The sequence below is a fragment of the Mauremys reevesii genome, linkage group 1, assembly GCF_016161935.1.
Source record: "Mauremys reevesii isolate NIE-2019 linkage group 1, ASM1616193v1, whole genome shotgun sequence".
Taxonomy (NCBI): domain Eukaryota; kingdom Metazoa; phylum Chordata; order Testudines; family Geoemydidae; genus Mauremys; species Mauremys reevesii.
In genome coordinates this window covers 317,140,576-317,168,084 of record NC_052623.1, presented here as the reverse complement: position 1 = coordinate 317,168,084, position 27,509 = coordinate 317,140,576, and the positions used below count along the sequence as shown (strand labels likewise).

The following is a 27,509-nucleotide window of genomic DNA, read 5'->3' as shown; positions in this document are numbered from 1 at the left end:
CAATACTGATCCCATCCAGTAGAGAGAAGTTATACACACACACACTGGCCAGTTTTAAACTTTACTTTAAAGATATAAACACAGTCTTGCCCACCACTCATTCCCTGTCCAATTTAGCAGTAGCTGCACTGAGAAATGCTGCTCTAATCCATTGTTGCTGCTTCAGAAGCCCATTATTGTACTCTGAGACCTAATACACCACCAGATGCACCAAGCACAGACGGGATGGAATGGGGATTTCTAATGTTATGGGGTCTTTTTAATCTAGGTATTCCTCTGTTAATGTTAGTGCATTCTGTGGTATGTGAGGGTTTTGGGGTGTGTTGGGGGAGGGGAACGATATAGAGGAAGGAAGTGCCTGCTGGAGAATGTGGGGTTCTGCAACTGGATGGATGACATTTTTGGGAAAACAGATGTTACATAAGGGTGAGTAGGTAGCAAAACTCATGGGTTTCATTGTGACCCCAATGGTCTTTGCTGCAATTGTGTGGTGGGATTTTGGATTCATACAAGCCTGGAACTACATGAAAACTTGGATGTCCCATAAAACAGCCAACCCATCAATTTGGTTTGGTGAAACTATGTGAACCCAAGCTAGCTGGTTTTCCACAACTTTGAAAATAACTCTATATTTAGAGTCACAGTATCTCTCTCTCTCACACAATATATTCTATTCCTAGTGCTTTAGGACACATAATGAGCTTTATTGCTGCTCAACAACTAGGCCCTCAAGTAGCTGTATAAAACATGTATATTTACTATAAAGAAGTCAAGTATCTGGTCCATATAAAACTAAAAAATCCAGTAGGAATGACTGTAATGACCTAATCATCCAATAAAAAGGTGATACAGTATTATTAAGGCATACATCCTGAGGTGTAATACTTAGGACAGTATTCTAAAATTGTGCTAATATTCAGATCAGTTGCAATTCCCTGCTCCAGCCCTGGCTATAGCTGCCAGGGGCTGCTCTAATTTACACCAGTCAGCTACAGTCCCCAAAAGACCATATGCCAAATGGACACAGCTGGAGTACAATAAGCTTCAGCAATTCACTCTTTCATCCCTCCACACCCTCTACGCCAGGGGCTCAAAGTAGGGAAGCACAGGAGACAGCTATGCCAGCTTCACATTCTTTGGGGACTCCCCCATTTGTGGGAGGTTTCTGCTTACTTTGTGCTGCCTGAGCAATACAAAAGAAGCGGAACAGGACACAGAATCTGACCCAAGGTATTGATTGTAACTCCTTGACTTTTTTTGAAATAATATGTTTGGCCCTCAAGTTGAGAAAGCTGGATGCCTCTGCTGTTGAAGATCTCTATTTGCCAAACACATTATTTCACTCTAATACCAAGTATGAAATATCAGTTTCTTTGTTACAGCAGAATCTATTTACTCAACTACTTTCCATAATATTCTAAAGAACTTGACAATAACTTAGCATTTATTTATAGTAGCTTCTTACCTACTGAAGGTCTTTGGTCCGACGTTGGGTGATTCACTGAATGCCTCAGCTACCAGTAAGAGTTTACTTATCGTTTCTTTCATATTATCAAAGGCTTGTTGAGGGGAACTGGATTTGAAGAATGTCTCAAAAAATCTTTGTAGCTGTGAAAGATGTTACACAAATTCTTAAATACTTATCCTACTATGCTTTCAAGGACCATACATTAAAAGGCTTGCAGATGTCAAAATTCATAAGAATAACAGCTTTATTTTCTACCAGGTCCCACATTAAATGAAGAATGAAATTAAATGTTCTCTCCATATTCTAGCAGATAAGTTATTTGCATTTATAAAGAAGAAAATCTGAAATAAACTGTGCATTAATTGGTACCAGAAGGCACTGCATTTAGACACAGAAGTCCCACAGCCTAAATTCATTTTCATAAAACATTTTGCTATTAACATATTACATGAAGTGGAAACTTCTCATGCTTAGTTCTGCTGCAGTAGAAAAACTTGACAGCAGCAATATATTCAAATCCAAATCCTTTCTTCTTGGTTACATATTGGGCCAAATGCTGATGTCCTTCCCCTTTGGCTATGAGCCCTGAGCCTGAGTAAACAAGCTTTATGCAAAGGATGGAAGACTGGTCAGGGTGAAATCAATCTTTCCCCCACCGACACCCCATCATGTAGCCAGCCACATCATTACTAATACAATAATCCATATATGGGGCTCCTGCATATGCCTTTCATGAAGAGTTTAGTCCCATTGATCCCCATACTGGCATATCCACTGGCCTATACACCACTGCCCCCTAAACTTACTCCCACCACTCACCCAAATCCACCCTTCCCACCACAGCAGGGAGAGGGCTAATGGAGCAGAACACAGGAGGAGCACAGTTTCCACACATAGTGGGACTGTAGCGAGGCGGCCTGGCTCCCAGCTGCCCCAGAGAGGGGCGAACCCCAACAGCGGACATTTACAGGGACCAATACAATTCTTGCTGATTTTAGGGGTATTTGGGCTTACAGTGGAAGGAGCTGCATTTGGCCCATCGTTACAGTGGAGTTATATTATAATTACTTTTGCTTCAGGGTAAGTCATGAGAAAATGAATGAATTGGCTAAACCAACAATAACATGCTTTTTCTTACTCCTCTTTGGTGTTAGATTAAACCAATCAACCAACCAACTTCCAGTCATGTTAAATAAGCATTGTGTGGGCTCAGTGACACAAATTATTTCATTCTACTGTAATTCTCAAAAACACACAGAGAGTTTTGAATATTCAGCTAAAGGCCTGAAAGGCAGACTACATATGATTTAATCAAATATTTCCCATTTACAATCTTCACACATGCATGCTCATGGATAGATCAGAAGTGTGGCACAACTAGGGCTTTAGCTTGTTTACATTTAATTATTCTCTTGAGCTAGCTTCTGCTCCTGGATATTCTTTACAAATGAATTTGTGGGGATAGATTCCGGGGCTGGCTATGGTCCCTTTGTGCCACCACAGCAACCCAAAGACCCATAAAGTTGCTGTAGCTGAGGGTTTGCATGACCTGGGGTAGAATTGTTCTAGACATCTCTACACTGCCCTCTTCTATCCCCAACCCCATTTTAGTGGCCACATCAGGAGTATGTTGAGGAGATGATGTGGCCAGAGAGTGCTGATCTGGAGATCACTGGCTGGCATAACTGGGGTTCATTGCAGCCAGGTACAAACAGTAGCAGCTCTGCTGGAATCTCAGTACAGGAGGCTCTTTGGGAGCCTCCACTTGACACATCAGCAGTGTGAAGGTGCCAGCCCCATAGACCTGATTGATTAGGCAGCAGGCTGAGAAGGGAGCTGGACCCTCTGTCCCCAGAGCCCTGCTTTGTTAGATTACTGGAAGGAAATGCCACTTGTAGCCAGCCCACCTCCCAATGAAGGAGCAGAACTGCTACAGAGCAAGAGCTCAGCCCTGATCAAGCAAGAACAGGGAAGGGGTTTGCAGACCACCTGATTGGCTCTGGGAGAAGGCTACAGCGCATGGACAGATAGCATGCATTGCTGCTGCTGGAGGGAAAAAGCCTAATCACAGCCAGACCCCAGCACTGGGAGATTGACCCAGACAGAAAATCAGGTGCACAGACATAGCCAAGCTGGGAGAGCAGTCCAGACCCAGCAGAAGCAGCCCTGACCAGCATGGTGAACATGGGGACAGATTCCTTGAGAGGCAGCCAAGCCTGGGACTCCCCACTGCGAGCTCACACTACAGTGCTAGAGGCAGGAGGTGCTCTGTTGTAAAATGGAGCCTGGAGGGCCATTTGGACTAGTTGTTAAGTTAGGTCTATTTTGTTATTTAAGTGTCAAGGACTCATATTAAGGTTGGGGTTATACATGTGACTTCTCATAGCAACTCTTTGCTAGTCCCTTTTACTAATTGTGGCTGTGTCCTTCCTGGCTAGGTGGCAGATAAAGTCATTGGCATTGAACATGGGTGCAGCATTTACTTCTGGTTAAGTTCCTGACTCTTCAGAGGTTGTGGAAAAAACCAAGAGCTTGGGGTTCGGTGAGGGGCAAGTGGGGTTCTCTACCCTATCATGTGTGGCATTAGCAAATATAAAGCCTGTCAAAGGCAAGATACATTTGTTCAATGTCCTAGTACAGGCACCTTCATAGGCAATTGGTTTGGAATGTGGTATCAAAACAGAAATAAGAAAAGGTACAGAACAGGTTAAGAACCAGTACGAACTGGTGGGTTGGATCTTAGGTGACCTAGAATGTGCTTTCTAACTTTTAAGCAACCCTGCAATAAATGTATGAGGACATATGTAGAATAACACCTTTTATGTAAGGAGAACATGCTGTGAGATAAGAATTGCTTCCTGAAGGGAGGATGTATATGTCTCCTTTTCATATTGTTGGCTACATTTTAAGCAATAATGGGCTGAAATATGGAGACAGCTTGGCACACCAGAGTGCCAAGGTCACGGTGTTCCTCTGTGCAGTGATCCCACTGTAGTTTCACTGCTAAGGGGATATGCATAGCTTCAGAGGCTTTATGTGACAGTTTTTTCTTTGAAAATGTCTGAGTGTTTTATTTTAGTGAAGAATAAGTTCTTCTTAATATGATAATTTTTTTTCAACATAAGCCTTTCTACCTCTAGTTAGCTTTCTTGAATTCATTCCTTTTATTTTGCACCACATGAAAAATAGCTATGCTTAATGATATTTCTTCGCCAAGTCCACACAATTTGTGTATTTATGTGTACACACACACACACACACACACGCCTCTTTGCGTATACATTTGGAGAAACCAGGATAACGAATGCATCTCCCAACCTACAGATTGGATCTGTGCAAAAAGACCAAAGAAATGTATTCCACAATAATTCTATCCCCAGTACTGCACACTGCCACACATAGATCTATCTACACATGATCTTCTACCTACAGTGATTGATGAATCATTGTCAGTAGAAAAAGTTGTAACATGTAATGGGAGAAAAATGTACCCATAATCAAAAACAATGGTTCCAGAATGCATCACAGAGAAAAAAGTGCAGTAATTTATTATTAGTTTATAGTGCTAGCTGTTGGATATGTCTATTTTTTCTAGCCCAGATTTATTATTATGTGATGCCATTTCCCTGTACCTTTGACACAGCACTTGATGAAGGTGGAAACCAAGACATTATTCAACTATTTTGTATAGTAAATTTCCTATTTGTGCATATTTTTTCTTACATAAACTAGTTTTAAAGGAAGACTGTTAATAGATTAAGCCACAAATTTATCCCACCTAAAGTTTGTTTTAATTCATTTAAGTGGAAAATGTTCTCTGAGTATCATTTTATTTTAAACTACCCACTTATTTCAGTGGTTACTGGTAATCCCTGAGAATGTTTTCTAAATTTCTGGTGGTGGGGAGGAAGTGAAAAAAGGCTTCTAACAACCTTTCCTCTAATGATCTCTGCTGTTAAGGCCAAGTCCAAAGCCCAATGAAGTCAATAAAAAGACTTCCATTTACTTTAATGTACTCTGAGTGGGGACTGGAATAACTATAGCCTCCTAATCATGGTCCTGGCTTTTGGAAATGATGAAATGGAACAGCAATGGTGACCCATCAACAGGATTCCTCATGGATCCTCTTGTTGTGGGAGGATGGGGGGGAGACTTGTGTCTTCCCAAAATACCGTTATAGGAGAAGTTTGAGGGCAAACTTCCAAGGATTCTGTTTCTGGACAGGGAAATATAATTCCCAATAATAAGCAACTGCTTCTCACTAGGATTTGTGGTGGCATGGACTTCCACCATTAAAGATATGCCTCCTGGAAGTTTGTAAGCGAGAAAAAGAGCATAAAAAAGTGAGTTAGGAGATCAGATGATAGTCTTTCTTTCCTGTCTAAAATACACTCTCACTTAAAATGTTGGGATTTTTTTGGAGGTAGTGGGTGGGAAGAGAGAGAGGTGGTTTTTGACTTTGGAACCAAACAACTATGGCAACATTACAAATTAAGGCCCCGATCCTGCAAACACATATGCAAGTGCTTAACAACTTACAGTAGTAAAGTTAGGCACCAGCACAAGTGTTTGCATGATCAGGGCCTAATTTCATTTATATCACAATATAATTCAAAACTCAATCGAGAGTTAAGGATACCTACAGCTCTTTCACGTCTGTTCTGCCAAAGAAATAAAGGTAAAAATTGGGTAATTCAAACACCCTTATAAAATAAAATGAGAGGGGAGGAATATTGAAAGTTTCTGTTGTGTCAGAAGTTTTGCTCTTTACTTACATGTATGTTTTAATTCTATTTTACATTAAAAACTATTTTTGGAAGGTCCTGAGGCAATATCCAAAGAGGCCACATGAGGGCAATATTATAACCTGATTTTCACAATGTGCCGCTCTAAGTGAGATCCCCAAATTGTATTAGAAGGCATATTTCCTGAGAGCATACTGTTCCAGTTTTGTTTGCACATATGTTAACTTGGAAAAAACATCTTGTTTGTTAAATTTTTCAAATGCACAACACACAAGAGACAATTTCAATAGTCGGTAATTTTGGCTTACACCATGGAACTGTTACACAACAGCAACTAACTTTAATAAGTTCTTTTTAGTGTACTGCATGCTTTGAAAGTTACTTCTGAACAATATTTTAAGATGAGCATCTAAAGTTGCATGAGTTCACAAAACGTGTAATTAGACCCAGAAAACTATCATTCACATAACTACCCATTTTGCATGTGCACATACATGGAGTCAGATTCTCAGCCAGTCCTGTGGCAGTGCAAAATATTACCTACTACATAAGGTAAAACACCAGATGATGCAGAGCTCTGTGCCAACTGCTCTCCCATGAGACATGACTGGAGCCATGTGAAAGCAAATGCCTCCTCTAAAAGATGATGGGTGGGAGGGTGAATAGATTTGAATAGTTAACCTGAGTAATTAAACCATTTTCTAAGACTCTGAAGCACTGATATCAGTTAATCTCTTTTCTTAAAACCTATCAATATAATACAAAAATTCTATATTGACATGACAAGCTATGCAAGTGTTGCCAAAATATAAAAAGACAGAACCCTTGGTTACCAATCAGCCACAACCAGGATCTTGAAGAGTAGTTAGGGGAATACTGCTCCAGAGAATTAAAGTGCTAATATGAACAATTGGACACAGGTCCAATCTTCAAGTATTACATAAGATAGTGCAAAGCACTTGATGGGCTTGTCTACATTACCCACTGGATCGACGGGCAGTGATCGATCCAGCAGGGGTAGATTTATCGCATCTAGTCTAGACGTGCTAAAACAACCACCGAGCGCTCTCCTGTCAACTCCAGTACTTCACCAGGGCAAGAGGTGCAGGCGGAGTTGACAGGAGAACGTCAGCCATCGACTTACCACAGTGAAGACACCACAGTAAGTAAATCTAAGTATGCCGACTTCAGCTACATTATTCATGTAGCTGAAGTTGCGTAACACAGGCTACGTCTACACTACCCGCCGTATCGGCGGGTAGCGATCGATTTTTCAGGGATCGATATATCGCGTCTCATCTAGACGCGATATATCGATCCCCGAACGCGCTTCTATCGATTCCGGAACTCCACCGCCCCGAACGGCGGTGGCGGCGTCGATATGGAGAGCCCCGGACATCGATCCCGCGCCGTGAGGACGGGTAAGTTATCGATATAAGATACTTCGACTTCAGCTACGTTATTCACGTAGCTGAAGTTGCGTATCTTATATCGATTTTTCCCCTTAGTGTAGACCAGCCCTTAGATCGATCCACCCCCAGTGACCTAGCAGACCAGGCCTAAGAGTCTCCCATTTTGGTGAATACTGCCTGGCCTGTCAACCTTGGCAATATACAGGAAAACATTTAGGTGTCAATTATTTGCTCCGTGAGAGTGCATAATGTCCCCTGACATGAACAGGAATGATTACACACACTGATTGGACATAGATTCCTTGGTATGTACCTTATGCAATTATTTTACAAGGTTTATATTTTTTTAAGGCACAGACAGTGGATAAAGTCACTGTAAACCGCAGTCACTATAACCAGGACGAGTAAAAGTGATTTGTAAGAATTATTTACAATAGTTTAATTTTTAAAAAAATGGTGGGATTTTCCACACAACCATACAATGTTGTTTAATTTACTAAACTTAAACTTCTTATGTCTTTTCTGATCCAAGCATTTTATATGTAATAAGTCTCAGTTCTTTTTAAATTCTCAACAACAACATATCAGCCACATTCTTACTACATCTAGTATACCTTTGTGCCTATTAGGCCAGATGCTACAGTAAACATATTTTGTCTGCAATAGTAAGATTTTAGCAAGGTGAACTCCAGTGCCAGGTCAATTTCTTACTAATAATGAATAGCAGAATAGACCAGCAAAGAAATGTTTATATATGCTTCTGAACATGTTAGTTAGTTTCATATCAGACAGGTATGTGAGTAATGGTGTACAACATTATTTCAGGCAATTCATACAGACTGACAATCCATCAGCATGCTAGAAGCCTGAACAGACCAGCACAAGACTAAAATAAATGGTGGAAAATGGTGAATGCTCCATGCACCTGAGAGTGTGGGAGGATAAAGAAAGAAAGAAACCTGCTGACAGTCCATGGGACTAACATCAGTCTTGTCTGTGCCAAGTTTTTTTTTTTAAATTGAAGAGACTGAGCTACTTGGGAAGAGGATGCAGGAGAGATACATTATAAACAACACTACTAGAAAATTTTCTCCTGGTCTATATGTCTCTTTTGCATGCATGCTCAATTCCCAATTATATAATGCCTGTTATGTCAATTGGTGAAACAACAGGCCGCAGAAGACCCTTACTGCCATTGTAAACTATTGACATTTTGGAGCTACACAACAAGTAATGCACATTTTTTCCTTCATTTACATGAGAGATACTTCACAAAGAAATCCCACATTTTAGAAACGTGTGGCTGAGGTTGAACATTTCTAGTTATTATGAACCAAATTCCTCAGCTGTCATCAATTGGCATAGCGCCACTGACTTCATTCAGAGGTCCTGGCTCATTGTGTCTGCTGTAGGTGGTAACTGGCATTGTAGGTTTGGCTGAATATTCTGTGAAGTTTATTGAAAACATGCTCTACGATCATGCCAAAATGGTTTATAGCTGACTTACAGACAGGGAGAAAAATACTTATTTTAAACATTTAATTTTTCACTATCATTTCCAGAATGAGTTGCTATTTTCTGCTTCTCCTGCACAGTGCATCTGATGCTGCATTGTATCAAGCCCAGAAATCCTTTATGTATTTTCCACATATGCTAGCTGGTCACACTTAGAGAATTTCTATTGTTAGATTATACAGTGCCTTACTTTTACTGGTTATTTCTTGGAGTCTCTCTGACTTCTCTCAAGCTCTATATAGAAAATACTGTTTATAGTTAGAGGCAGCCTAATATATCCTGTTCTCCATCATTGTATTAATTTGCATTTAAATGTACATCACTATAGAAGTGCTTTCTCTGGTGACTATTGTTTGTATAACTCTTGCCGTTCTGACAACTCTGTCTAAAGCTGTGGAAGATATAGGACCACAGAAGCAGTAACCAGACTGGAACTACTGTCTATGTGCTGCTACTTCTTTTATTATTAATCACTTTTATTGCTTTTTCAGCTGCCAGAATGTTCTGTAAATGGTGGCTGATGCCCCTTTTTGAAGACTTGTCTCAGCGCTGATTATTTTCCAGAGTGCAATGCCACAATTACTAATTATTATTATCCTCCAAGATAGTTCCTAGTTACGGGATTATAATGATGCTACTGAACACTTGTAATATTTTCAGTTAACTTAAAATGAAATTAAACTCAGAGGAGGCAGAGGTCTGCCCGCACTCATGCTGATTAAGACCCAAATCATGCCCCCTACGTAAGTGACTCAGTTGGGGATCTTCTTGTGGGCAAGTGGAGAAGCAACTTCACTCTCCACTCTCAAGCAATGGTGCAGGAGTTGAGCTACTCCAACACTCCAGATGAAACCCATAGAAGACTCAGAAGCCCTAGTGCCTCCCTTCTGCAGAAGGAAGGATGGAATGATCCACAAGGCAGCAGATCCTCTGGCACTGCAGGAAGAGCTGCTATGTCACAAGCATGGTTTCTCACTACATTGAACAAAGGAGAAGCAGGATACCCATGAGGAGGCATGTGCCACTGGGCAAGATAGACAGGGGAAAGCAGATGGTCCCTCCCCAGCCACCTTGAGATGTCAAGATCTAATCTATTTTAGGCCCTTATAAATAGGCTTGGCAGGATTCGATTTTTATTTCTTTATGCATTTTTAAAGTTTGTATCAATTTAAGTTTCCAGAATTGCATGAAATTGTGTGTGGGGAAGGGGAAGACAATTATTTAGTGACAATAGACACTGACATTTAAATCTTTATAACCATTAAAACACAAACTGTCAACATGACATGTCAAAATACATAACGTGAATATCCTTTTAAGTCAAACTCTAATAAGTTTTCAAGGTGCATTTTTCTTACTTTGCTTAGCTGTAAATTTCTATTATTACTGATGGAAATATTTTCCCAACAATTTGTGTGTGTACAGTGAAAGCAACATTTACTGGCATTTACTGTTAAATTCTAATCCTTTCAAGCCTGTTTATAAAGCATCCATCTTCATAGACCTTAGGATCCTAAGGGTGGCGCACTGGAGGCCCATTCCACCTTACAGAGCATTTCCCTTGGTTTGTGACCACTTCTCCCATGAAGTGCAACTCTATGACATCTCTAGTTCAAAAAATTAAAGATCCAAAACCAGACCTTATTTTAGATACTGATTTTACTTTCTTCCATAGTGGAACCTAGAAAAAACTTCAGCACTGCAGTGTATGCACAGTTGTGTTTGAGAGGGTAACAACAGCTCTACAACTGCACTCACACAACCGAGCCAAAACTTGGAAGTGCCCTGAGAACCCCAATGTGTATGACAATATTCCCTCCTCCTTTGCAAACCAAACACTGCTCTTTTGTCTGATCAATGAAAGCTATCCATGAAAAGTATATTTTGTGTTCAGTAGCAATGGCTAATAATGAAGTAATTGTTTGCCTTTCTACCACTGCACTTTGAGTGAATGAACCAGCTAGAAAAGAAGAGTTTTACCTTTACGGAAAAGTGCTTCTTCTTGGGAGGAAGCCAGACAATGGCTGTTGAATGAATGAATGCCCGCAAAGGTGTTAAGGATGTCACTAGTACATATGCTTTGATGATGATGGAAAGGTCTTGAGCTTTAAAGAGCTCCTTGTGGCTGGCTGGACCTCGTATAGAACTCCTGCAAAATAAGAACAATCCACAGTGTTATGAAAGTGCTTGCTTCCTCTGTATGAAAAGGAAAATGAGGTATAAGAATACTGAAAATAGGAGTCTTTCTTCCCCAGTGAAGTGACACAAGAGATTAAACCAAGTAGCTTAGAACAATGCTTTGCACCAAGTCTGTTTTTACTGCTTGGAGGATTTATTTCATCGTAATTCCCAGATAAAACCTATGGCAAGATGGAGTCACAGCTGAGAGCACATATCAGGAACTTATAGGTAAAAAACATTACAGTAATGTTGTTGTTATTGCAAAAACAGGCATGACCAGCCCAGAAATCCAATTCTAAAGAAATCCAAACATGTTAAGGAATGGAAATACAAAGTTAAGGCACCCAAACAACTTTAACTCTGCCCTGTGCTAACACCAGGAAAACCTACACTATCTTTAATAAAAACTACTTACATTTAAGTCTTCTTAACATATGCACAATGTGCCTCAGGTGGCACATGACCAGGATTGGTCCACTGATTGGATTCTTAGTTTCCCAGGCCCCATACTGATGGGGAGTGCAACGTGAACACTGATCCATTACATTTAAGTGGGGTCACACACACTAAAATGCCATTGTCACACTCATGTGGTTATTGCATGACATCACTGAAAAGAGTTTTGGTTGGACATATTCCTGGAGGTTTCATCACATGGCAGAAGCTTTAATTTAAAATTAATCTTTAATTCCCAGAGACTCCAGGACAATCGTGGAGGGCTAGCAACAGTAGAGAGTCAACACCAGCACCTCCACAAAATACTGCAATGGACTATGACACAAGGAAATAGCCCTTTATAAATTAGTGAATAATAATCTGGCAGGCTTTGATTTAGAAGTGATAGGGATGCAGGCAGGCCACTAGTCAAGTATTTAACTGCACAGTTCTGTTTTTCTAGGGTTTGTCCCCCGTCAGGTACTCAGACAAAATCAGGCATGATTTGTTTGTCCAGTATCGGATGGGGGACGCCCTTTTGAACCCTGTGCTGCTTTGCTCCCACCACTGTGACCTCACATACAAGGTCCCATCGGTGGAAGCAGAGCAGCACATTCTTAAAAAAGGCACTCTCCCATGTGGCATGACCTTGCACATACTATGTGTTCAAGGTCACGCGGGCGGGAGGTGGGGCCATTCAGTTCCTGGAAGTACCAGAATGTCCAGTTTTCCGGGAATGCGTCAGTGGCCACCCTATAGAGGTCCAGCTATTGGTCTATTGCTACAATAGTTTGCAGGAAGAATTAGCTGTGGAATTGTATTGCCAAATTGTATTGATCAAGGGTTCAAAGATCATGAGTCAGACCCCCCCAAAATCATGAGATTGGCCCAAAAATCATGAGACTTTTAAAAAAAGATTTTATTGTTTTTTAGACCAGTCTCTTGATTTTTGCACTCTCCCTGCCCATCCCCAGGATGTGTGCATGTGACAGTTAGTGTTGTACACTCTCCCACATGTACCAGATAAGGTGATTTTGGTGCCTGCTGCAGGAGCTCTCACCCCCACATCTGCCCCTCTCCTGCCCAGTAATTAATCCTGTCCCCCAGCCTCCTATCAGTTCTGTCTCCACCCAATCTTCCTCAATTCAGCTCCTCCTCAGTTCAGTCCTCCAGACCCCCTCATTACCACCCCATCAGTTCAGCCCCCCTACTCCATTGACCCCCACCGCCCTAAGTTCACCCTTCCAGCTCCCACTACCCATCTGCTCAGAACCCAACATCAATTCAGCCCCTCACCCGTCTCACTTCAGAACCTCCTGCAGCCTCCAGGCCATAGTTTAGACCTTCCAGCCTCACCTCTGCACCTCAGGGTTCTTCACCCTCTCCAGGCCTGGAGGCAGGGCTGTGGTGGGGTCCCTCTCCCACTTCCCAGGCTCGCAGGGGAGCAGCCACCCAGGGCTTTGTTTAAGTTTTTTAGCATATGTGTTGTGCTGTTAAGTTGGTCAGGAGTCCTCAAGAGAGGAGGAGTGCGGTGAATGGAGGTGTTTAAACAGTATTTTTGATTCTGTTTCTCCCCATTGGTCTGAATTATCCATGACATTCATACTGCCTCACATCAAGTCCAAATCATTAGAGAAATGCCTCTGATTGCACTGACCAGAGGATGTTTGGATTCTGATGTCAGCCCAGTTCTGCAGTCTGACAGGAATCAGGTGTTGTCCCCATTGTAATTAAACACAGAATTCTTCTTTGCAGCCAAACTAGTCTAACATACATTTTGTCAACTGAAACTGGAGCAGCAAAACAAAGAAAACAAATGCCTCATTTTCCAGCTTTGTGGGTGAGAGAAGACTATAATGCCGGACTCTGATGGCCTTAAACCAGCTGCCTCAGGAACCTGCCAAGAACTTTGCTGACAGTAAGTTCCTTATCTTAGCAATGGAGCTAAGACACATCTGCCCACCTTTATTCAAATGAAGCTCCTTCTGATCTGACTGCTCAGGCATTGTCAGTTTCATCCAGAACAATTTACAAACTTGGAACCTAACTGACACTAATCTGGGAGGAGTGGTAGGCCTGGTCTACACTAAGGAGGGGGGGGTCGAACTAAGGTACGCAAGTTCAGCTACGCGAATAGCGTAGCTGAACTCGAACTACCTTAGTTCGAAGTACTCACCCGTCCAGACGCCGCGGGATCGAAGTCCGCGGCTCCCCCGTCAACTCCGCCACCGCCGTTCGCAGTGGTGGAGTTCCGGAGTCGACGGGAGCGCGTTTGGAGTTCGATATATTGTGTCTAGATTAGACGCGATATATCGAACTCCAAGAAGTCGAATGCTAGCCGCCGACCCGGACGGTAAGTATAGACGTACCCATACATATGCTGGAGGGTAGGGATAGGATACAGAGGGACCTATACAAATTAGAGGATTGGGCCAAAAGAAATCTGATGAGGTTCAACAAGGACAAGTGCAGAGTGTGATTTTTCAGAACATCTTTTGGGAATAGTCATGTACATGAAATAGCTGGTACTTATGATTATGCTACTTCTATGCATGTATATTCATCTTGATATCTGAAGTTATGAATATTAGCTATGTTTACTACATGTTTGCTCCTGTGGTAACACCCACAAGGTATTTATCCAGCACATGAAGGGACAAGTCAAGTTAAATGGCCCATTAAGGAACACTTAGCTCACAATGGACCCTGTCTACACTTAAACACCTGTCTACACTTAATGAACTTTTTGTGAACATTCTAACTAGAATATGGGTGCAGGTGATGGCCATGTAACTTGCCCATGTGACTCCAAACACCACCTTTCACAGTGAGAACAGATTTCCCTTTAGTTGGCACTTGGCTAAAAGGCCCTGGCCTGGAAACATTTCCATTTTGCCTCTTTACTTCTCTGGCCTCTTTCATGCTCCAGCCTCTGGACTATGAACATATACTAATGGGAGCATTCTAACCAAGGGACTGAAGACTTTAAGGTAATCTGGAGCCTTCATATTTCCTTGATCCTTTTGCAGATGGACTTATGAGTTGGATATGGTACAGAGACTGTTCTAGCCTCATTGATTGCTGATTTTTCCCTTGCAGTGGACAAAGATCAGATGTCTGCTGACTTTCTCACATGAGTCAGCAGCCTTTGATACCTGTGGTATAAGCAACATAGCCCTTGCTTGAGTGGTTTTGTTCTTTCCTATCCAGATGTCAAAGTCTGTTCCCATTGAACTCAATAGCAAAACTCCTTTTGATTTCAATGAGAACAGGATTTGGCCCCCAGAGATCAGAGAATGTGATTTTGATCAATTCTTATCTGCCTAGAGACAGTTCTCATGCATGTTCTGCCAGGCTGATTTTGATTGTCCCTCCTGTATGTCATTCTGAGGAAAATAATAAAACAATTTGGGCGTGTAGCAGGGTGGTCACCTGCTCCTGCCTGGATGGGCTTAAAACAGCCCTGGAGAAGGCGGGAGGGTGGGGGCAGGGGGAAAAACTGGGCTGATTGGGAAACAGAGCCAAGCTTTATGGGGGCTCTCTGCATAGAAGAGCTTGTGGATTGGGTGAGGGGAGGGTAGGCCAGGGCACAAACAGGGCATGGGTTGATAGAGCTGCCACTGTACAGACTTATATATTATTCAGAGGTGTGTCTGTATCTACCTAGGTGATTAAATGATCCTCATCATCTCAGTATATGAAGATGTGTGTATGCATTAAAGCTATGTCTACACTACAGCTTATGTTGGCATAACTTATGTCGCTCATGGATGTGAATAAACCAGCCATCAGAGCAAAATAAATTACACCACCCTAAGCACCAGTGTGGACTGCTGTGCTGCTGCAGCACTATATGTGTAGACAAGCCCCTAAGATACTGTAGTGATGATAGCCATGTAAGTACCTGCATAGATAAAATGCTGCTGGGCTTCTGATCCTTCCTTTCTACGTGCTGCTGGACTGCCTCTCGCTCAAACATGCTATGAGATACATACAGACATCCAGAACATGATGATACAGAATCATTATCTTACAGCTGTGCACTGTTAGTCTGGTTCCACAAGTACCACAGATGGGCAAAATTTGTCCTTTGATCACCCTCACGTGACTTCACAGGCTGAGAAGGGCCACTTGCGATGATTGTCTTTGACAGCACATGCTGATCCAAGCATCCAGGGAAAGAAATTGGAAGGTGCAGTCCTGAAAACAATCCAAATAAATAAATAAATAAATAAGTCAACATACTGTTAAAAGGAGCAGTCACCTCCTTTTCAATGAAATATAAAATAAAAACATGCAGAGAGGAGCTACAATTATCACATGACTCAGTAAAATGATAAATTCTTAGACTCCCTTACTGTGTTGGGATCTGCTAGCCCACAAGGAGTCCCCATCCAACTGCATGAGCAGAGCCTTAACCATAGCCACTGTTCTCATTGTACATGTGTTTTGGCTATTCTGTTCATTCCCAATGACAATGCTAATGTAGGACTCTGTGTTACACAACTCCCTCCACTCCATTAAAAGAAATCCCTCATTTCTCAACCCAGAATAACTCAGATGTAATAGGGCCCAATACTGTGGGCTTTACACTGTCAAAACTACAGTTGATATTAATTGGAACTTTGTCTGAACAAGGACTGCAGGACTCTGCCCACACTAATTACACACAGAGCACAACAAGATACTCTTTCTTTGAGCATACATAAGGTTTGATTTTGTATCTGCTGAAATCTATGGGAGTTTTGCCATTGACTTCAATGGGAGCAGGAGCAAGCCTTATATTGTAGCAACAGAGATCTCAGAAGTAAATATTATTAATAATCAAAATGTCATGATGTGATATCTGCCAGTAGGTGGTATATTTTCTTTTTTACTTTGCTCACAAAAAGCCCTTGCACTGTGCCTTTATTTTGTCCTGTGTGGCTTTCATTAACTCCAACATATGTCACTTTTAGACATTTCAGACTCTTAAGTAATATTCAGGGAAAAGTCAAGCTGTTTGTATTATTTCCAGAACTCATTTTAGTGTAAAACCACACTGTGCTAAGTTTATTAAGGTATTTGTATAACTTCCCTGTTAATGCAGAATCATTCCATTTCAATATATCAGTTTAAAAACAGAATCAAATTTCTAGTGGGGCGACATGAGCAGCCCTTCACTGAGCACCCAGCTCATCTCTGAAAAGTGCCTCTGTTAAAACAGCATTGTGAGGGTCCATGCTGAATGTCTCTCTATGATTCCTTATTAACACGCTTAGTTTATAGTCTTGCACATTCAAAGTAGGCTCCAAAAGTCAATTTGGGTTCTTTGCTTCACATGCATCATTCACCAGTAATAAAGGTTTTGCATATCAAAATCAGGCCCTCAGTTACCCCCTGTGTGTACCGTTCATCTTCAGGTTATACCTTTCATGCTAACTTTGCAACCCCGTTGCATGGGGTAACTGATTTGAACTTCATAAGCAATTACCAGTATGTTGCTGTTGCATAGGGAGGAACAGTCCCCCATCTGTGTGGGCGCTGCAGCACCGACAAGAGTAAAACCCAGTAAATTCTTATTGTAGTCACTTAATTCAGTCAAACTCACTTGACTTTGAATAGACACAAAGAGCAAATCTGATCAGCAAGAAGGGGCCATTTTTCCATATTCACTCTTCAAAGTGAGGGAGCATTTTAACAGAGTAATTTTCCAAGGGTCACTCTTAGGATAAGTTTTGGCCTGTGTGACTGGGTGTACAAACCCCTCACTGGACAGCAAAGGGTGAAAGAGCAGCTCTGGGCTCAGCAGGCCCTGCCTCTCCAACCATGTCGAGCATGCTTCATCTGGAGGCGGGGCTTAAAAGGGAGTCAGTTGACTCAGGGATAGAAAGGGTAGAGAGAAGGGCTGGCTCTGGTTGCTCCAGTGGAGGATGCACTGCTGGTGCAAAGTATCCAAAAAGCATAGGTGATTTCAGAGTCTTTTTCCAATTTACCTTTACACTTGTGAAAATCAGGAGTAACTCACTGGAATTACAACAGCGTAAAACTGGTGAAAGAGAGGAATCAGGCCCTGTCCTATTATATTTTGAAATTGTTGCATACACATTATGTGATTCATTCAACTGTTCAGAGGCTCTCTCCTATGGGTTTGGTGTCAGTTAGATACAAATTAGAGATGGGCTTGACCTGCAGTGCTCAGATCCTGAGCTGGATTCTGCTTTGCATCCAAACTGTCTAGAGGTTCATAGCAAGGCTTTTGGTTCAGGCCCACCTTATATACAAATATGGTATTGTTTCCTATAAAGGATTCATCCTTATGAAGAATCGGACATTTTATGCGCAGTGCATCCTAATCTAAATGTCATGGGGCTCAGTGAATAGATTTTGAAATTAAAGTTTCAAATACTTGAGGGAATTTAAATTTTCTATATAATAATTCACATCAAGGGACCTGATATCACTTAGCAAGACAGGGGGTTTGGGACAACTGAAGCTTGGATAATCAAAGTTATGCTGTATACAGTGCAGCAAATGCACATAAATAAATTACATTGCTTTTGGGTTTGATCACATAGAAGTATCAAAAAAGTAGAATTATAGAGAAAATACTTTTTCCCTTTCTTCTCTGCCCCTTTTGTTCTGCTTATGATCTTGGTCACCCATTGCTTTAGGTAATAAAATCATGCTCGTTTTTTCATTCCTCTCCAAACCTTCTCTCCAGTTACTTCACTGCAATGGACTGCCAATGTAAACTAAATATTTTTTAAAAAAATTCCTTCTGATCATTTGTTTTTCATTTTATTTTGCTTCTTGCATGAATATCCCACTATAAAAGGCTCACAATAGTGCTCACCTACTGCTATGCCATAAAGGAAAAGGAAACTGGTGACAAGTGAGCAGAGTTATCTTCTAAAATGGAATATCCCTGCTTTTGAACATCTATGATTATCAATGAATCATTGAACAGGGCATGGAACATGAGACTACAACAGATGTACAGTGCACATAATTTTGCCAAATACTACTTGTGGATGAATGCTTCCTGTGAGGGTTCTCTGGGTGCCCCGGGCTGTGAGTCACTTTGTTACTCCCATGACCTCCAGCAAGAAGAAGACTGAGCCCTGCTGAAGTGTTCACCTGTAGTGTCCAACCTTTATCCAATGAAAACTCACAGAAATACCAGATCTGCTGTCCATAAGGGAACAGTGCACACACCAGCTGGTGTGATTCAACTGGGGATCAGCACCTTGCTTAATATCACAGCACTGAGATATATTTATAATGTAAACAACAATAAGTTTATTCCCAAAGATTCAAGAGATACTGAACAAGGATAATGGAAAAAAGTGCTACATATAAAATAAAATCATAACATGCTTTCTAGAGACTAAACTAAACCTGACTAGAGCAGTCGTATCTCACCCAAAGCCTTTTGCAGCATATCCAACCAAGGCTGGTTGTGATCCTATTTTCATGAATGTAAATGTGCTTGCTGTCCGTTTCCTTCCTATGCGCAACAAGGTGCTTTCCTTGTTCCCCAGTTATAGTCCAGTAAACCTTTGAAGTGCACCCCCAGCTGAGGCTATTTTCCCCCTGCTGTTCTTTTCTTGTTAAATCTCACAATCCTTCATCTGCAACTAACTCAGACTGGTGATTGAGAATAAGACAATACTCAATTTACATTTCAATAGGTACATGGATAAATGTAAGAGGACTGTTGGACCCTTACTAAAACTCAGTGGGGGCTTGGTTGCTAGCTCCCAGTACCAAAAGAAAGGGGAGGGGTCGATGGGAAATCAGGACCCTGAGACTGACAGTCCCCAGGAGCAATAGGGAAAGGCCAATGCTCCATGTCAGCCTGATTGACAGGGTGCACAGGCTAATGAGGGAGTCAGGAGGTCGCGGGGTCCTGTCCTCTGGGTGAGCTGGAATTGCCTGGAACAGAATGGGGCTGAGCTAAGGAGAGAGAAGGGACCCAAGCTGAGCTGGGGAACAAAGCTGTGCCAGCCAGAGAACCAGAGAAGCAGCCCAGGAAGCATGTCAGTGCTGGGAGCAGAGCCGCACAAACACCCCTGAAAGCAGATCTGTGCTGGGAGGAGAGCTGTAGCAACCAGAGCCTAAGGGGACAGAAAAAGCAGTCCAGGGGGCTGGAGGCAGAGCAGCATCAGTGCTGAGGCAGAGTGGAGCTGGAGCTGGAGGAGTCTGGAGCCAGGTTTGATGAGCAGCTGGGAAGAGCCAGGGGAGACCCTGGGCAGCAGGCCCAGCGCAGGGAGATGCCCCCAAAAGCCTTGCAGGCCAGACTTGGAGGGAGATTGTAATCCCGACAGGCAGGCTGACGCTGGGAAGAAGGGCCCTGACACCTAGAGCCTGAAGGTGTTTGGCCACCACCAGAGCAAGTGGCCAATCTGCGGTATCCCTACAGCACAGCCAGGGCCTGAGAAGGAGGCTTGGGACGTGTGAGGAACAGACTGTGAACTGCCCTTATATTCCAGAGACTGCTGGTTGTGGTGTCCCCTTGCCAGAGAGCACAGTTATGTGTTTTCCTTTAACCTTTCCCATTTTTTCCTTATTTTTTAAAAATTGGTTGCTGTTTAATATTTTCTTTGAACTGTATGTAATGATCAGTGGGTCAGGGAAATGTCCAGTGCAGAGAGAGCACCCTGGAGTGGGGATGCCCTAGCCCCTGCCCTTAGTGATCATGACAAGGTTGGCGGTCGAGCCCCCCAGGAATCCTGGGCCCAGCCTTGTTGGGGTTATGACGACTTTGCCACACAGGAGAGTGGAAGGGGAGCCTCGAAGTCAGGCAGGCCTCTGGGTAAAGGAAGTGGGAGTGAGGACTCAGGTTTATACACAGTAGTGTATAACCCAGGAAGATCCCAACAATAGCGTGACCATTCGCTCACTTACATAATTGGCGTCACAAACAGGATTCTATCCACAGGGTCCACCCCATTGGTTTACTGATTGAGTTCTGGTAGCACTGTCCGGGCCTGGTTGAGAACCCTACCATGGAATTGAAGAACTACAGGCCCAGTTTGCTGAACTTCAGCGCAGATTATCAGACCAAGCTGAGGCATTACAAGAAGCTAGAACCGAACAGAGAGAACCCTTATCGCTGGCTAAGGCAGTAATAGACCAACAGGCAGCAGAAGCTAAGAAACCTCCTAATATTTATATTCCAAGGGAGCAGAAGGTCGCAGAGTTTAGCAGTTTTCCGACTAGACCAGAAGACATTATGGTAGAGGAGTGGGTCAAGTCTGTGAAGGCAGCTATGCATGTGCTAACTGTACCTGAAGAAGATCATGTGGACTTCATAGAGGAACACCTCAAGGGCTAGGCCAAGGCCACAGTAAAGTTCATGGCAATAGCAGACAAGAAAGATATGGAAAAGGTATTTGAACTCCTCCTAAAAGTGTATGTAGAGAAGGTACCTATTGGAACCCGACTAAAGGAGTTCTTTGAGAGAAAGCAGGAGCACAGTGAAACTGTCCAGGCATATGCGTATGACCTCCAGGAGAGAATGAGCAAAGTGGAGCAGCAAGACCATCAATGAGTTCCAGACCCAGATATGGTTCTGAAAGAATGGTTGGTGCTGGGGCTCCTGGATGATTCCCTCTGCCATGAAATGAAAAGGAGGTTTAAGGAAGAGCCCAGTAAGAAGTTCCATGGCAGGCTGCCATTATGTGGTCAAAAGAAGAGGAAGTTCCTGTGGCAGAGACCCCCCCATACACAAAGTGGGGGCCTAGTGAATGCAACTGCTGGGGAAAAGACACTACCCCGACACAGTTAGCACTGGAAAGTTTAAGTGAGGCTGTCCAAAAACTGGCAGTCCATCCGGGGGAGATGCTAAAAGTGATGACCGAGTTGATGAAAGAAAAAAATCCCCATTAATATGCCAAAGTATCCAAGGGCACCAGGATCCCAAAGATCCCCACTGAAGGACGAGCTGGGAAGGTACATTTGTTACTCTTGTGAAAGGCCAGGGCATACTAGCCAAGAATGTCCACTGAGAAAGAGAGCAGAGTCCCAGGCACTCAAAACCAATGTGGCACCAGGAGTGAGTGGTCCATCTAGAGTAGAAGGCCAAGCAGCGGCAGAAGAATTCCTAGGCCTGTCCTTGGTGGAAAATTGCTCTGCATACAATGTTAATAGGAATGCGGGCTGTGTCAGCATATCTAGTGACTTCTGCAAGCGAGTATTTGGAGACTGTCTAACTGCTGAAGTATGTACAGCAGGGGTGAAGACCAGATGTCTGATAGATACTGGCTCAGAAGTCACCACCATTACTGGGTCGCATTTTCAAAAATATTTGAAGGACAAGCTGACCATGCACAGCACATGCTTTTATATCTAACAGCAGTTCATGGACTGGCAATCCCAGTGGTGGGATGCCTTGAAGCAGACATAGAGTACATGGGCCAGACACTGCCAGGAAAATGCATCTTCATCCTGAAAGACAAAGCCTCTGAAGGGAGCCATATGGGAGAAGGAGTCCCATGGGATTCTAGGAATGAACATCATTAGTGAACTGAAGGAGCTACTGCTGCCAGGGGAAGGAACCAGGAAGATGAACCGTCATTGGGCTCTCTAAGAAGAATGCTCATTTCCTGGGCCCCATGAGGCAGATTGGAAATGTTAAAGTGGGCAGAAAACAGAAGACTGTTATTCCGCCTTGAAGAGGAAAGATCCTTGATGAATTCTGCTCAGTACCAGGAAATATCAATGGATATCAAGTGCTTGCAGAGCTTATATCTGGGATAAGCCTACCTAATGGGCTCCAGCCAGCCAATGTACTGATAATGCCACCAAAGGAAGAGTACCAGTGAGTCTTCTAAATTCAAGTGCAAAGGCTATGTAGTTGCATCCTCGAAACAGAACTTCAACGGTACACCGGCCTGAGGAGGTGGTTCCTCAGGTGAAGATAACATTTGAAGAGAATGGAAATGAGCTGTGGTTGACAAAGAGGAAGAAGGGAGGACGAGTTACAACTTAAGGCTAGATCCTGTTTCCACAAAGTCAATGGTAAAATTCCAATTGACTTCTATGGGCCTAAGTCTGAAGATCTGGAAAATATTATTTTCATGTCAAAGGTCTATTTTAAATAAACCATTAAAAGCATTAACTATTTCTAATGCAATTATTCAGTAACATGTGATGACTGTTGGAGTGTTAAGTTGGGTTTGCAACAGATATATTCAGTACTCACACTGAAGAGGGGAACTTGAAAATCATTATAATAATAAAAAAGTCAACATTTCAATGGGAACAAGGAAAGGAGCAGAGGGAAGGGATGTTCCCCTTATTAATGTTCCCCAAGTGAAACCATGTAATGCTTTTTCCCATCTAAAATGTGGTTTTAATTGTGTTGCTAGGGCAACACCTAATCTAACCAAGGCACAGTATTATCTCACAGTGCTGTGTTTTAAAAGAACAAGATGATGGTGCTTGTGCCTAAACTTCTCCCCTTAAATATCAGGTGGTTAGTTGTTTTGAGATGAAAGTCAATGTAACCTCTTATATTTTATTATTACTACCTTATGAATCATTTATTGGAGCAGCCTCGTCTAACAAAAATACGTCAGGACTGTTTGAAAATCAGAACTGCCCTGAAATCCTTAGGACTGCTGGGCATATACATTCACTGTAAGGCCTCTTTGGCATAAAGTGATCCTAGTGTAAATGAGAATCAGGACTTTGGTGTCCCTCAGAGCAGAGGAAATTTAATAAACACCGTGCCCTCATTTATCAGTCCCTGGGTGCAAAAACAAACAAAAACCAACTTGGCATCATTTATAGATTAAGTTATTCAAGGCAGGGACTGTCTCATTAATTTTTTACAGTGCCTAGCACAACTCAGTCTCTAGATGTTACCATAATACAATGAATAATAACTAATAGTTAATAGGAGGAAGCAGTCTCTATTAGCTGATTCCAGAAGCACCTTTGACATAATCAGTTCTATCCACCTTTTCTTCCACTGGAAGACAAAAATCATGTTTGTTAGAGCTGTATATTTCTTAATCAATATTGTTATCAATTAAAATTAGCAAAGTGAGTCAGTGTCAGAGCTATAGTAGGAGCCCAGGAGTTCCTGGCTCCCAGTCCCATGTTTAGATCATTAGATCATTTTTCTCTCTCTTGTAGGGCCAGCTTTTGGTGTCAGTCATTTGTGGCATAGAACTCTCAGGAGTCTGAACCCTGCAGACCTAGACACAAGTGCATAAGCTAAAATAATGCAAGTTCCCCTGTACAATGGCTGTATAGTGCTTCTGTGGCTGATCAATCTCTCCCCCATCCCAAGGGAGAGGTCATAGACCAACGTGACCATGCTGGGAAATGACATAAAGGTAGACAGTGAATGTGTGCAATCCCTCTCTGAACTCCCATCAGGGGGCAGATTTCTCTGGCTGACAGCTCTGCAACTGTGTGGTTGAAGATCCAATACATGGGCAAAGGGGAGGAGCAGACAGCTCTTCACTGCCACTTCCCCTCAAAAAACTGCACACCTCCTGCATAGTAAATATGTTGGGAGGTATTATATTGGGTAAGGGACACATTCCCAGTCTTCCTCTCTCTCCGTGAAGTCACACAATTGCCCTACACTCATAGCAGAGACAGATCTAGGACACACACAGAACTGCCTGAGGAGATAGGACCTATGATGGCTCTAAGAGCCTCTCAGTGCCAACTGGCAAAGGATTCATTGTCATGTAACAGCAATTCCTATCAGGTCTGACAAACTCACTACACCTAGCACTTTGCTGTCATAGTGTTTATCTATAAAGAATGTCGCGTGAGGTATCCAATGAAAGCTTATACCATACTGGTCACCACAAGCACTGTGAGACATACGTACAGGTATCATGCCAGATGTTGCAAGTCAATACTAAAAATATATTTCAACTATGTAACCAGGCAGAATTGATAAAAAAAAAGTTTTTCCCTAAGGAATGTTTATTTACCTGTCTGCATATATCTCTGGTGTAAATTAAGCAGGTCAAGCCAAATAAATAGGAGTGCATTTGCATCTGAGGTAAACAGGAAGAACAAGATAACAGGAGGATGAGAAAGCAGTAAGCACACCTGGGCACAAAGCAGTGGGGAAGAAGGATCTTATCTGGAGATAGACTTCAAAAGGATACATTTCAAAGGTTTGCTAGACTGTCAGAAGAAGGGAAAGATCCCCTTTGTTATCCATCTCTCAGGGAGCAAAAAGGACAATACTCTGAATACATGAAAGTTGGATTGTGGCCCTGGTGATGCTGAGTGATTGCTTTATGTGAGAAACTTATCTTAGACAAATGTTTTAGCCTGTTAAAAGTTATGATTAGTCTCTGAGGGTATGGCTACACTTACAAATCTGCAGCGCTGATAGTTGCAGCGCTGGTCATCCAGCTGTGCAGGGCCAGCACTGGTGTATGGCCACACTCACAGCTACCAGCGCTGCAGTGTGGCCACATTTGCAGCATTTGCAGCGCTGGTGGGAGTGATGCATTATGGACAGCTATCCCAGCATTCAAGTGGCAGCAACGTGCTTTTCAAAAGAGGGGGGTGTGGGGCAGTGTGACAGGGACCGGCGGGGGGGAAGAGAGAGTGGATTTTTGGAACTGACACTGTACAAAATCAGAAAATTTTCCCACCCCCTTACTATTAACTGCAAACAGCCTGCATCCAACATACTCCCTTTCCCCCCTCTGCCCCTCCCCGTTTCTCTCAAGCAAAGCAAACACTCAACCCCTGTGAATGACTCCTTTTCTCGCTGCTGGTCAAGCAAAATGCAAACACTCAACCCCTGTGAATCACGCAGGGAGGAGGATCTCATTTGATTGTTCACAGATTGATCACAGCAAACAGGAGCTGATAAGCAGCTCCGGTAGAGCAGCCCCGGTAGCAACGGAGCTCCGGAGGTTCACAACAAAACAAAGAGAGGCTGCATAACAAAACAAAGGGAGTAATTTAGTTAAAAGCATTCTGGGATACACCCTTATACCTTGGAGGCCAATAACAGCGCTGGTGTGTGGCCACACTTGATGACCAGCGCTGCAATCCTTATTCCCCATGCTGTTAGAAGTGTGCGATGCATTTGTTTTATTGGTAACCTTCATTGTTTCCATTATTCTTACTCAGTACTCCCTTGAATCTGTGAATCTCTGTTCTTTGTTAATAAACTTATTCTCCTTTTATTATGAAGTCATCTCCATGCTGTGATCTAAAGTAGAGGGTGCCCTCTCAGCTGAATCAAGTAAGCTGGTGAGTACATTTTCTCTCTGGAGGCAGAGGACTTGGTAATTACTGTGAGTGTTCAGTGCCAGGGGCTGGACACAGCAAGGGGAAGCTTCTGGGAAGCTTGGGAACTGGAGTACACCAAGTGTTAACCTGCAAAGCAAAATAAGGGTTGACAGAGTCCTGAGAAGTTTGTCTGGTGTGGCTAACAGACTGGGGGACAGGGAGCTGTCACTCTGTTTAGCACCAGCAAGTCTTTCTCTTACTAAAGCAGGGGGGTAAGGTGGTGACCTGTAGTTCTGGATGACCTGAGAAAGAGTCATGCCTACCCAAGCAGGTCCACATCTCTGGATCAATCAGATTAGCTCCTCCAATTTCCACATAAACTGGCATTTGGATTTGGCCCATCAAATGTGGAATCCACTAACGTAACCACAGATCCAAATGTGTCAATTAATACCAGTACCATTGACAAATGGCTATAAACTAGCCATCAAGAAGTTTGAAATTCGGTGAAGATTTCTATCCATTAGAGGAGTGATGTTCTCGAACAGCCTTCCAAGAGGAGCAGTGTGGGGCAAAAAACCTAACTGGCTTCAAGACTGAGCTTGATAAGTGTATGGAGGGGATGGTACGAGGGGAGGGCCTACAATGGCATGTAGCCCACTGGCAACTGCCAGCAGCAAAAAATCCCCAACTGCTAGAGACCGAACACTAGATGGGGAGGGCTCTGAATCAGTTACTACAGATAATGCTTTCCCAGGTGTCTGGCTGGCAGGTCTTGCCCCCAGGCTCAGGGTCTAACTGATCACCATATTTGGGGTCAGGAAGGAATTTTCTCCCAAGTCAGTTTGGCAGAGACCCTGCCAGGGGTGTTGCTTTCCTCTGCAGCATTGGGAACAGGTCACTTGCAGCTTTAAACTAGTGTAAATGGTGACTCTGTAATTTGAAGTCTTTAAACCATAATTTGAGGACTTCAGTAACTCAGCCTGCGGTTAGGGGTCTATTTCAGGAGTGGGTGAGGTTCTGTGGCCTGCAATGTGCAGGAGGTCAGACTAGATGATCACTATGGTCCCTTCTGACCCTAAAGTCTATGAATCTATGAGACTTCTTGATGGTGATCTTTCAAATATATTTACCTGACTATGCTTTCTCCCCTCTTTTGCTTGTCCTAATAGTTCAGAGTTCATAGGTCAAAGGGGAGACTCAATCATAAACAATTTAAAGAACTGCTGAGTCAACAAGTATGAACAACAGCAGAGCTGATAACAATCTGCTCCAATAAATAACACTGCTTTTAGATTCATTAAGACTTCCCAAGCACACCTGGGGCACTGTTTACATGGCTCTTGGCATGGCCAGTACGTGGTGTGAAAAGTGGATCACAGAGCTGCAGATGTATGTGTAGTAATTCTGCGTACTATAGGTAACAGCGAATTAAGTTTGCAATGATCACCCTCAGGTAATATGTAAGTGTAATTAAATGGCTGTGAGAGACCCACATATTGAACTGATAACTGGCAAGACAACAAATTAAAAAATACAGAC

At 42.8% G+C, this 27,509-nt stretch overlaps 1 protein-coding gene across 1 annotated transcript in view; it reads right to left on the bottom strand.

The window, feature by feature from the left end:
• Positions 1-27,509, bottom strand: part of CPED1 (cadherin like and PC-esterase domain containing 1) — a 221,739-nt gene that overhangs the window by 120,879 nt on the left and 73,351 nt on the right. Inside the window, exons 6-8 of the mRNA XM_039518767.1 lie at positions 15,791-15,956; positions 11,121-11,289; positions 1,466-1,608 (exon numbers count right to left, since the gene is read on the bottom strand). Of these exons, the coding sequence (XP_039374701.1) occupies positions 1,466-1,608; positions 11,121-11,289; positions 15,791-15,956 (478 nt within the window). The remainder of the gene's footprint in view (positions 1-1,465; positions 1,609-11,120; positions 11,290-15,790; positions 15,957-27,509) is intronic.